Raw genomic sequence first — 12,594 nt, 5'->3', positions numbered from 1 at the left:
ACTACATAAGAGGTATATTGTTAGAGTCAGACACAGGAATCATAGGGCACCCTATTCCCTAATATTGCACTTTAATTGACCAGAGCCCTATGGGCCCTTGTCAAAAGTAGTGTACTATATAAGGAATAGGGTGGCATTTGAGACACAGGCAGTGGTTAAGGTAGTGATGACGACCCACCATTCCAGCGCCTGTGACAGCCCAGTACAGCTTGTTCTCGCTGATGTCCACAGTGATGAACTCCACCTGATCCAGGTTGTTGGTGAACAGAGAGACAGGGTTGGAGCCGTCCAAGTCTGCAGCTGCTACCTTAGCAGGGATGCCACTCTCTGTGCCCTGGTCTGTCCAGTACAGTTTCCTTACAGAGAGACACAGCTATGAATACAGCCCCTCGGCAGCTCAATCACCTCATATGAGAACATCTACAACAGATTCAATCAATGTGTGAGATTAAGCGAGAAATGTATATCTCAATAATGTCATTAAAGACAAAAGGAATGTCCGCAACTCTGGTAAACTCCCATGGTGATTTAAGGAGACGCACAAAACGGACAACGTTTTGATCAAACTGTTTTGTGCTTCTGATCACCAGAGTTGCGGACATTCCTCTTTCTTTGATACGTTCTTCTGTCCTGCAGCTGATAAGGTGGATTTGCATATTTTCCCCCTTTTTTTATTTATGTCATTACACATTCGATATGCTAACAATGACTAGGTAATAGGTGCACATATTCCCTGGTGGTGGCTTGTTTGAGTGTGTTGTGTTGTGTGGTATACAGTAACAGTGGTAAGTATCTCTCTGTGGGTGGAGCAAATGGCAGGCAGGCAGATAGGGCTCAGTGACAGTGGAGATGAGCAGCCGTGCCAGAGGAGTGTTAAAAATGGGCTTACCCGCGTGCTGGGTCCACAGCGATGCCAACCGGAGTGCCTGCGCCAGTCGGGGAGCCATTATTGGTGATTAGAGTCTTTCTGTACTGCATCTCCCCTCTCAGCCTCAAAACCTGACAAAACACACAAATGCACGCACATACTGTATCAGATATACCCCTGACAGAGGGAAACCAACTAAGATAACAACTTTATTTTTCTAAATACGATGATCACCGTCAGTACCATTCATTTTCCAAAATAACTGCGTTGTTTTCTACAGGATCATAGAGAGTATGGATGTTTCAGCTCACCTCAATAGACTGGGTGGCTGGGTTGGTGTAGTACAGGTTCTCTGTTATCCAGTCCAGGGCCAGGCCCACAGGGGAACCCAGGATGGCTGCCGGGGCAAACTCTGTCCTGTTGGTACCGTCCGACTTCACTCTGTGGATCTCACCCTACAGAGGAGAAGGGACAGGGTTGGTCCGAGCCTATGGACAGTAGAGTAGTCTCACTGCACGTCTCTGTTTGTGTGGACAGTGCGAATACTTACCGGGTGCTCCACCCAATAGATGGTCTGCTCAGTGTTGTCAAAGTCCACATCGTATCCGTTCTGAAGTCCAGAAACAGGCACCATGGCATCGTTGCTCTTGACGTCCGGATTCAAGGGAATGCCGTATATGACACTATCTCTCACCACCACCAAGAAAGGATCCTCATCTGCAGGAAAACCAAACTATTCATCACCAAACAAGACATGACGGCTCCAAACGGACATGTCTATAGCCTACGGGGCTATAACACAAACAAGAAAAAAAGGTCAATTCCTGATTTTCTTTTTTAAAACAGAAACAAATATTACAATTTGATATCCCCATAGTTTCTTCCTAAGACCTCTTAATGTTGAAAGAAGATTGAAAGAGGAGGGGGTTCAGATGGGCTGGTGAAAGTTTGTTCCACAGCCCTGATTTGCTTTGTCATCAGAGATTAGAATCAATGGATAGCTTGGGGGCATTTTCATTCTTGGGTAATTCACCTCTCAGGGGAGAATGCGTTCTGCATGGCTAGAAAAAGCTGAAGCCCTGCAACCTGATATGGGTTAAGCTGTTGACCTAAAGAAGACTCTCTGGACTTCACATTAAAGGTCCCTTGTCTTATTGAAACCTTAGCCACACTTTTATGATCCTAAATATTTACTTCTGGAAAGGGATTTTACAACAGAATTTAAATGGGATACTGTTGACAAGTCCCTAGCCTCTAAAATATGAGTCTGGCGCTCTAGGAGCTGGATAGGCCCCCTTAAAATATGTTTGCAAAGAGCAGCTCTGTATGTAGGTTTGAGAAGGATTTACAGCAATTCCTACTCCATTAATAAAAGCTTTATGAGTTATGACTGTTACAATCTGTTCCATCTGACCTCACTTCCTTTTAATCAAACTGTGAGTGATGAGCGTTTCCCTCAGGTTGGCATGGAGCCTACCTCTGGCACAGGTGATTTGGTCTGCAGCCAGGGTCCAGCCTGAGGGGCAGGCACAGGAGTAGAAGCTGGGCCCCACGGCCGACAGCAGACAGATATGAGAACAGGGGCTGCTAAAGCAGTGGTTTTCACCTGCACACGGGTCCCATAACACAAACAAGAAAAAAAGGTCAACAGTGTTCAGTCACCTTTGGTTTCCTTCTGAAATGTAATTTCAAATACAATGACAAAACTGTACTGTGGCAATACCAGCTTATGATATCACCATGCCAAATATGTATTTTCAGTCGGCCTACCATATACTTCTGTATGTCCTTGTCCTACCTGCGGGCTGCCTGGACGGGTGTACCACCACCAGGCCCATGGGCTGAGGGAGGTTGTAGAGCATCACTGTCTGGTTCTCCCCGTGCCACTTATGGGCTCGGATAACGCGGTTGATGTATCTGTCGGTCCAATAGACAAAATCCTCAAAAATGGTAATTGCGTGGGGATGTTGCAGTACCTTTTTATTGAGAGCAGCAAAAGACAAGAAGTGCATTTTATTGATATTAATCCACACAAAGGGGAAATAAGCAAATTTGAATTAGAATTATATTATGTATGTAATGTTCTCCAAGCTTAAAAACGGTATCAATAACATCTACACTGAACAAAAATATAAACGCAACATGCAACAATTTCAAAGATTTTACTGAGTTGCCCCGTCTTTTTTTTTCTGCATATTTTTTACACTGAATGTTATCAGCTCTTCAACCAAAACCTAATGTTATATAAAAGGGACCCTGAGTGAACAAATAACACAAAAAATGTATACATATTTCATTTATTTATTAAAGAAAGTAATGCAAAACCAATGCCCCCGTGTGAAAAAGTGATCGCACCCTTAAACTCAATAACTGGTTAGACCATCTTTAGCTGCAATAACTGCAATCGAACACTTCTTGTAGTTGTGGGGAGGAATTTTGGCCCACTCCTCCGTGCAGAACAGCTTCAACTCAGTGACAATTGTGGGTTTTCGAGCATCAACTGCTCATTTCAGGTCCTGCCATAACATCTAAATGGGGTTTAGGTCTAGACTTTTACTAGGCCATTACAAAACGTTCAATTTCTTATTCTTCAACCATTCTGATGTAGACTTGCTTGTGTGTTTTGGATCATTGTCTTGCTGCATGACCCAGCTGCGCTTCAGCTTCAGCTCACAGACGGATGGCCTGACATTCTCCTGTAGAATTCTCTGAGACAGAGCAGAATTCATGGTTCCTTCAACGATGGCATGGCGTCCAGGTCCTGATGCAGCAAAGCATCCACAAACCATGACACTACCACCACCATGCTTGACCGCTGGTATGAGGTTCTTACTGTGGAATACAGTGTTTGTTTTTCGCCAGGTATAACGGGGCCCATGTCAGCCAAAGAGTTCTACTTTTGACTCATCGGTCCATAGAACATTGTTTCAGAACTCATGAGGATCATCCAGGTGCTTTTTGGCAAACTTAAGACGATCATTCATGTTCGTCTTAGCGAGCAATGGTTTCCACCTTGCTACTCCGCCATGAATCCCATTTTTGCCCAGTGTCTTTCTGATGGTGGAATCATGAACATTGACCTTGGCCGAGGCGAGAGAGGCCTGGAGATCCCTGGATGTTGTTCTAGTGTTCTTTGCAGAGGTGTGGACTCGAGTCACATGACTTGGACTCAAGTCTGACTTGAGTGACAAATTTGATGACTTGAGACTCAACTTGATAGAAAATAAAACAACTTCAGACTTGACTTCGACTTCGAGTCTCAAGACTTGGGACTCGACTTATATTTGAGACTGATGACATCTGCCCAAGTTTTGTTACGTTTTGTCACTCATTTTGTGGCACAGAGTCTCCGTGGATTAGGCTACTCTCCATGCAGCCAGAGACAGTATCGCACCAAAAAAAGGTACCACCCCCCAAAAAATATATTGGCTAATGAAACACACACTCGGCCCTCTGATTGGATCAGCAAACTGTCAATCAACACAGGTTGGGTGAGCTACAGTAGCGTAGTGAGAACATTTTGCGGGGTTGAGAGTGTGAAACTGAATGAGAAAAATACATTTTTTAAATCTGTGGTGTAAAGTACTTAAGTAAAAATACTTTAAAGTACTACTTAAGTTGTTTTTTGGGGGTATCTGTACTTTACTATACTATTTCTTTCACTTTTACTCCACTACATTCCTGAAGAAAATAATGTACTTTATACTCCATACATTTGCCCTGACACCCAAAAGTATTCGTTACATTTTGAAGCAGGACAGGAATCTTGTCCAATCCATGCACGTATCAAGAAGAAATCCCTGGTCATCCCTACTGTATCTGATCTGATCTTACTTTTATGTTGTTGTTTTTTAAATTCTACCTTTAGTTAACTAGGCAAGTCAGTTAAGAACAAATTCTTATTTACAATGACGGCCTACACCGGCCAAACCCGGACGACGTTGGGCCAATTGTGCGCCGCCCTCTGGGACTCCCAATCACGGCCGGTTGTGATACAGCCTGGAATTGACCAAGGGTGTCTGTAGTGATGCCTCAAGTACTGAGATGCAGTGCCTTACACCGCTGCGCCACTCTTGATACTTAAGTATACTTTAGCAATTACATTTACTTTTGATACTTAAGTATATTTCAAACCAAATACCTTTTTATTTGAGTCATTTTCTATTAAGGTATCTTTACTTTTACTGAAGAATGAAAATTGGGTACTTTTTCCACCCCTGAAAAAAATGTAGCCTACCATTTATATTTTATATTTATACCTTTGCTTATTCAATTTGGTCATTAACATAGGCCTACCTAGGGGGTAGTCCCCCCCACCCCTAGCGGCGCCACCCGGCGCACCACCTGGGCGAGCCTGACGGACCGGCTGAGGCATGGGAGCTGGACGAGCCGGCTGAGGCATGGGAGCCTGACGAGCCAGCTGAGGCATCCCTGGTTGCTTCGGCAGCAGCACACGGACCCGACGTCACCAACAAAAACAAAAAAACAAAAAGTCCCTGATGCTTCAAATTGTGGAGTCAGCATTCTGTAAGGACAGACGCTGGGAGACGAGAAGCAAGTACAGGGAGTGAATATTTAATGAAAAAACAGAAAGGAACCAAAACACGAACATCGTCTGGACAAGGGACACGTAATAACATTAATGCTGACTAGGGAAAGAAACTGAGGAATTGACAGATATAGGGGAGGTAATTAATAACGTGATGGAGGCCAGGTGAGTCCGATTAAGCGCTGATGCGCGTAACAATGGTGACAGGTGTGCGTAATGATAAACAGCCTGGCGACCTCGAACACCAGAGAGAGGGAGCGGGAGCAGACGTAACAAAAAATTGTTTGGTGATCAAGAATATTAACTGTTTACTTTTCATGGTCACCTGCAATGGGGCATCAAGCAACAATTACTAGCATAGGCCTATTGGTCGTTTGGTATGTCAAAATTGCTTGAAATGTATAATTGAGTTATGAACCTTGCATTTGTTAATTATTAGATTATCAAAATGTGTTGTAGACAAAATAATGAATAGGGCTGTCTGGTAGCCTCAATAAATAGACAAAGATTTTGTGACCTTGGGACTATAAGGTTCTATCAGCACTAACATAGTTCTGAGATATTGAGCGTCAGTTTTCACATCCCAGATGTCAGAACTGTTTTGTAGTGAATAATTTTTTCATAACCCATTAAGGTCCTCACCTTAAAAGTACCTAAAGTACCTACAAACACTGTCTGCCATCTGCCCAGTACAGTTGAAACCGGGATTCATCCATGAAGAGCACACTTCTCCAGCGTGCCAGGGGGCATCGAAGGTGAGCATTTGCCCACTGAAGTCGTGTTACGCTGCCGAACTGCAGTCAGGTCAAGACCCTGGTGAGGACAACGAGCACGTAGATGAACTTCCCTGAGACGGTTTCTGGTAGTTTGTACAGAAATTCTTCGGTTGTGCAAACCCACAGTTTCGTCAGCTGTCTGGGTGGCTGGACTCAGACGATCCCACAGGTGAAGAAGCCGGATGTGGAGGTCCTAGGCTGGTGTGGTTACACATGGTCTGCGGTTGTAGGCCGGTTGGACGTACTGCCAAATTCTCTAAAACGATGTTGTAGGCAGCTTTTGGTAGAGAAATTAACATTACATTCTCTGGCAACAGCTGTGGTGGACTTTCCTGCAGTCAGCATGCCAATTGCACGCTCCATCAAAACTTGAGACATCTGTGGCACTGTGTTGTGTGACAGAACTGTACATTTTAGAGTGGCCTTTTATTGTCCCCAGCACCTGTGTAATGATCATGCTGTTTCATCAGCGTCTTGATATGCCACACCTGTCAGGTGGATGGATTGTCTTGGCAAAGGAGAAATGCTCACCAACAGGGTTGTAAACAAATTTGAAAGAAATAACAGGGTTGTAAACAAACATTTAAGAGAAATACACTTTTTGTGCGTATGGAAAATTTCTGGGATCTTTTATTTCAGCTCATGAAACATGGGACCAACACTTTACATGTTGCAGTCATATTTTTGTTCATTATGTATCAATGATTTGATATCTATGTCAAGAATATAAATTAAAAAATGAATTTGCTCACCAGATCGCTGGCCAGAACTTGTTTCCTGTTTTTGCCATTGTAATCACAGTAGTCAATAAAATCCAGGTAGGCATCCGCGAAGTAGAGCAGATTATTGGGATAGTCAATGGTTAGGCCGTTGGGCCAGTACAGTTTGTTGCTTATGATGGTTGTCCTCATCTTCCCGTCCATACTGGCCTTCTCAATGCGAGGGCTCCTCCCCCAGTCTGTCCAGAACATGAGGTGAGCACTGCACAGTAGATTAACTGTTATAGTTACAGTCAATTACGCTGTTTTCATTTATTACATTTTGAATTTCCACTGTGTACTCGACTCTCTAAAGATGAGCCTCACCTGTCCCTAGGGTCCAGCACAATGGCTCTGGGATTGGTCACATTCTCACTGACCAAGACAGTCCTGTGGGTGCCGTCCAGTTTGGACACCTCAATGGTCTCCAGAACATAGTCAGTCCAGTATAGGTTCCTGCCCACCCAGTCCACTGCCAGGCTCTCTGTCACTGTCACTCCACTGTCAAAAACCTGTCAAATCAACACACATATGTTTAAGTTATTGGAGTTCATTCATTACCCTAGAGAATGTAGAAAATGTAGCATCTCTTTTGTGGGAAATGGAAGGGCATTCGGTACTCACCACAGCCCTGTCGCTGCCATTTTTGTGAGCGCTCCATATTCTGTCCTGGCTGGTGTCAGACCAGTACACACGGTCAGTCACTGAGTCAAAGTCCAGCGCCACAATGTTTCGTCCATCCCGGACCAGCGAGCGGACCACATTGGGATGAGTGGTTATGTCATCAGACACAATCTGATTTCGGCTGGCGACTAAAAGGAAAGCCTCGCGTGAACCTGTAAACAAAAAATACTCTCTTTTCACCTGTGCATAATAAATCAAACAAGACTTCTCATCAGCTGTAGAAAATTCTTCCTTAAACTACAAAACAAGATAAGTTGCGCTCCTCAGATATCTACAGCAGGGAATCAATGCAGCCTTGTTGGGAATAATGGCAGATTAAATTACAGGGCTTTTCAGCTGGTTATCTTTGAGGTAGATGGGCTCATGTCAGGCACACTGCTCATAAACAAGCCCTTTGTTGTTGATTATGTCCTAATTACCCGGAGAGAGAGTCAGTGAGTGACATGTATGTTATTTGTCTTATCTGGGGAAATCAGAGTAGAGTGGGGAGAGAATGAAGAAGAGAGAGAGTGCATCCGCCCGGTGGTCTGGTGCCAACACCGGCTCCCTTTAGACCATTCATGTCCTGTCCTGTCCAGCGACTGGACAGTTTATCATGTCTGTGTGGGCCAATCAGATGCACTGTATATCCATCTCTGCCTGTCATCGAGGAGACTGGATTTAATCCACAGTGGGAGGATGTGTCTTATTTTGAAATTAGGCCAATTATGTTTAGAGGAAACATAACTGAGTATGTTGTGGACTAAATGGATTGGTCAAATCTATATGATGGATTGGTATGAAAATGTACGTAAATCGTTTCTAAGAGCACAAAATGGTAATGCGGCAGATGCCAATTCAACCCCCCCCCCCCCCCCCCCCCACACACACACATCCTCCTCCTCACCTGAGACCTTGCATGTGCGTTGGTCAGCCTCCAGAGTGTATCCGTCGGAGCAGTGACAGCGAAAGGAGCCTCTCTCGTTGAAGCAATGCTGGCTACACAGGCCAAGGGGGCTACAGTCGTCTATGTCATCACACGTCTTCCAGTCGTTACTTAGCTGGTAGCCCAGGGGACACGTGCACTGGGCCCCAAACGGCCCCTGGATACAACCGTGAGTGCAACCTGCGTTGTTGTCAGTGCAGCTCTCCTGGTCTAGGATGGTAAAAAGAGGAGAGTCAATAACAGACGGTAAGAAAATGAAACACCTTGGTAACAGTTAATGTGGATAAATGAACAAACTGAATGAAGGTACTACTGTAGCTAGCTACTCAATTAATCACAGTGCTACAAATAGCGCATTCTACCCTCGAAAATATTTTGTGAATTTCGTCAAAACACACCATTTGTACATTCTGAAACACATTTTCTACATATGTAACTACAGACAAGAATTTCCCTTTATCCTCCAATTGTGTTTTGCACCATTCTACCCATATTGAGATGGTTAGTGTGGATGGCAGGTTTGGGATGAATCAAAGCCTCACACGTGAGGTTTTACCAATGATTGAGGTTGTTCCTACCTGGTAAGGGCTCGTCTGAAAGCAGTGAGGAAGGCAAGAAAGGAAAATCATAGATCACTTTTAAGTTAATACAGACCAAATCAACACATGCATGATTTGAACACAAGATTCCACACATAACAAAAATTCCTCACAAACATTAACGCACTCAATTGGTTGTGACCAGAAACGCGGTGCAAAATATGTCAAGATTTCAAGTGACCAGTGAAACTAGAAAATTACAAAGAGAAAATTTACAGAGAGTGCACTTCATTTTCGTAACATGACACTATTAGCATGCTGGACTAAAAGGCAGAGAGAGATGGTGACTTACTGCAGAGCGGGGACTCGTCTGCACCATTGGGGCAGTCAGGATTGTTGTCACACACCCTGCTGATGTTGACACACATGCTGTGGCCCGGGCACTGCCACTGCCAGCTAGGGCAGCGGAAAGGTGGCGTGGGGCAGTCTCTCTCGTCACTCATGTCCCTACAGTCGTTGTCGCCGTCGCAGAGCCACCGTTGGTACACACAGTTGCCGTTGTCACAGCGGAACAGGGTGGTGGGGCAGGTGCGGGGGGGACAGACGTGGTGCTCGTCTGAGCCGTCCTCACAGTCCGGGTGACCGTCACACTCCCAGGTGGAGGGGATACAGCTGCCGTCTGACTGGCACTGGAACTCACTCTCATGGTGGCACATCCCTGGGGGTCTGGTGGCTGGGCACAGCAGGAGAAGGCAAGGTCAGACAGTGTAGTGAAGTGTGGCTGAAGCTCAGGAGGAAGCCTCAACAGAACCTCGGAGATGATGTCACTTCACTGAGAGTAATGCTCAAACTGCTGTGCTCCAAGACCCGTTGGTTGATCAACTCTGTACGTAGAAACTGATCCTTGTATTGTCTTCTTGTGACTCAAAACATTGAGATGGTATACTTACAACAGCCATTGCATGTCTACTCTGTATCAAAACCCACTACTTGTACATTCTATAACACATGTGACTACAGACAAAAAAAACATTTTATACAATTGTGTTTTGCAACATGCTAACCGTATTAGGAGGGTTAGTGTGGTTGGCAGAATCAAAGCTACACATGTGAGGTTTCACCAATGATTGAGGCTGTTCCTACCTGGTAAAGGCTCACGATCATCTGATAGCAGTGAAGAAGGCAAGAAAGGAGAATATATAAACTGATCATTTACATTTTCTTGTAACTTAAAAAAAAGAGGTTGAATACTTACGACAGCCAGACTCATCTGAGTGATCGCTACAGTCAAAGACCCCATCACAGCGGTAGTAGGAGTTGATACACTGATGTCCATTAGAACACTTGAACTCATAGAGAGTGCAGTTGTAAACTGAAAAAACAACAACAAAGGATGCCGTTTAGAACACGCAAAGTCATTGTGTGTACTGTTTAATACACATGGAATAAGATCAATGGGATAAGAGGCTAACGTACGCTTGTGTTTACAGTATATTCAATTGACTTGAAATTGTGTGACACTTGTTGTTGGCGCTGTCCAACTATGCAAGTTCCCAAATACAGTACAGTGCGAAAATAATACAGAGTCACTCACTGCAGCCCTGTTCGTCAGCCCCATCCATACAGTCTCTGTCACCGTCACACACATAGCTGGGGCCTATACAGCGGTGGTCTGGGCACTGGAACTGTTCCGGGTGGCATGTACCAGTGAGGTCTACCAAAACAGAGAGACCAATGGAGCTAACAGTTAAATGCAACACATCCTGACTGACAGTAATTCTCAAAAAGACTCAATAACAGAGGTATTACTCCTATAGTAAATGTGCGACAATAAAAGTGATCCTTGACTAGGAGACTCACTGCAGTTGGCCTCGTCTGAGCCGTCTCCACAGTCGTTGTCCGTGTCACACAGCCAGATGTGTGGGATACAGCGGTTGTTGGCACAGGTGAACTGGTTGGCCGCGCAGGTGCCAGGGGTCTGGGTGGGGCAGTCCCGCTCGTCACTGCTGTCAAAGCAGTCGTTGTGCCCGTCACAGTGCCATCCACTGGGCACACAGTGCTGGTTGGCACAGGTGAACGCCCTGGGAGAGCAGGTGGTGTCTGAGAAAGAAAAGTAAGGATTAATGAAACATAATTTTTTGGCTACTTTTTAACACTGTAACAAGCCATTCTAAGTATACAAAATATAAGTATAAGTATATTAAACATTATTACTAATGCCCCAATAAAGTGCCTTGAATGACAAACAGTTAGTATACATAGTAATACAACGCATTACTATGAGCTCCGCCACAGTTGGCCTCATCACTGTTGTCATGGCAATCGTCAACGCCGTCGCATCTGTAGTTCTGAGGGACACATTTCCCATTGGTGCAGGAGAAGGAATTGGAACCGCACTGCAGCGTGGGGGGCTCGTTGGAAGGGTCCTCTACACATGTCTGCTGGCTGGGCGCCAGCTTCATGCCATAAGGACAGCCACACACCCTCTGGGAGTCCGGCACCGGGAAGCAGAAATGGCTGCAGTCTCCATTAGGGTTCGTATTCCTATTGCAGAAGTTGGAACCTGAGAGGGGTTGCAAAGGATATCACGGAATGAATCCAGTGATGGCCACAGAGTTATCCTCCATAACAGTAACACCGCAGCAGGGAAAACAATGAAAGAGTTTCTCACCGGTCTGGGAGTTGTAGTTGAAAGATTTGACGTGCATGATGTGGCTGATTCCCCTCCTGATGATGACCATCTCTCCCCCGTCAGTCTTGCGCACACGCACGATCCCACCCAGGCGCCAGTCAGTGAAATATGCATAACCTGGATAGGCCAAGCAGGAATGCTCATGAAACTGAGACCCGGCGTTGGGAATACCAGGGCACAACCTATGACATTAGCTATTTTATCTCTTATCATCACTGAACTAATGTTTGAGATGACACGGTAATTGCTCTCTCAAATGATCATCAATCAAGCTGGATGGACGAGTAGTAATGAAATTCTAACGATGAAAGCTTTTATACAGTAACAAGGTAGCTTTAATGCAACTGATGGAACAGTGTTGCATTCCATTCTTTGTGAATTTAAAGAGGAGAAAATTGAATCACCTCCAAAAATGGTGAGACCAAAAGGATGTGAGATCTGAGTGATGCGCTCCAGAGACAGCCTGTTCTGTCCATCAAAGGTGCTGTGCTCGATCTTATCAAAGAAGGCATCCACCCAGTACAGGCGCATGGAGCTGGGGGGAGACAGGACGAGTAGGACAGACATTCTTAAACACTGTTGCACAAACATATTGTCAAGAGGAGAATTAGGGAAGATCAGTCTGATAAGAGGCTTAATGAGATCTTACAGACGTCGGATCTTAATTTGATCACTCTTTTGTCGCTGAGAATTTTGCTGGACAGCAGGAAATGCAGATGAGCTTCGTGATTTACATAAATTCACTAAAAACCGCACTAACATACGGTTGGTTATATTAACAGTATTCCACTTGTCATGCAGCC

General features: G+C 44.8%; 1 protein-coding gene across 5 annotated transcripts in view; it reads right to left on the bottom strand.

The window, feature by feature from the left end:
• lrp2a (low density lipoprotein receptor-related protein 2a) overlaps positions 1-12,594 on the bottom strand; it is a 65,337-nt gene that overhangs the window by 31,968 nt on the left and 20,775 nt on the right. For 2 of the 5 annotated variants that reach the window (XM_055870600.1, XM_055870602.1), the window contains exons 19-37: positions 12,196-12,326; positions 11,771-11,908; positions 11,378-11,662; positions 10,960-11,199; positions 10,694-10,813; positions 10,355-10,471; positions 10,243-10,263; positions 9,452-9,832; positions 9,139-9,153; positions 8,522-8,770; positions 7,576-7,787; positions 7,279-7,463; positions 6,946-7,174; positions 2,667-2,844; positions 2,346-2,474; positions 1,419-1,585; positions 1,180-1,323; positions 890-999; positions 179-356 (exon numbers count right to left, since the gene is read on the bottom strand). In XM_055870600.1, coding sequence (XP_055726575.1) covers positions 179-356; positions 890-999; positions 1,180-1,323; positions 1,419-1,585; positions 2,346-2,474; positions 2,667-2,844; positions 6,946-7,174; positions 7,279-7,463; positions 7,576-7,787; positions 8,522-8,770; positions 9,139-9,153; positions 9,452-9,832; positions 10,243-10,263; positions 10,355-10,471; positions 10,694-10,813; positions 10,960-11,199; positions 11,378-11,662; positions 11,771-11,908; positions 12,196-12,326 — 3,229 coding nt within the window. The remainder of the gene's footprint in view (positions 1-178; positions 357-889; positions 1,000-1,179; positions 1,324-1,418; positions 1,586-2,345; positions 2,475-2,666; positions 2,845-6,945; positions 7,175-7,278; positions 7,464-7,575; positions 7,788-8,521; positions 8,771-9,138; positions 9,154-9,451; positions 9,833-10,242; positions 10,264-10,354; positions 10,472-10,693; positions 10,814-10,959; positions 11,200-11,377; positions 11,663-11,770; positions 11,909-12,195; positions 12,327-12,594) is intronic. The other 3 variants (XM_055870603.1, XM_055870604.1, XM_055870605.1) reach the window with 3 other exon arrangements.

The sequence above is a fragment of the Salvelinus fontinalis genome, chromosome 19 (assembly GCF_029448725.1).
Source record: "Salvelinus fontinalis isolate EN_2023a chromosome 19, ASM2944872v1, whole genome shotgun sequence".
Lineage (NCBI taxonomy): Eukaryota > Metazoa > Chordata > Actinopteri > Salmoniformes > Salmonidae > Salvelinus > Salvelinus fontinalis.
This window is presented reverse-complemented; position numbering and strand designations above follow the sequence as displayed.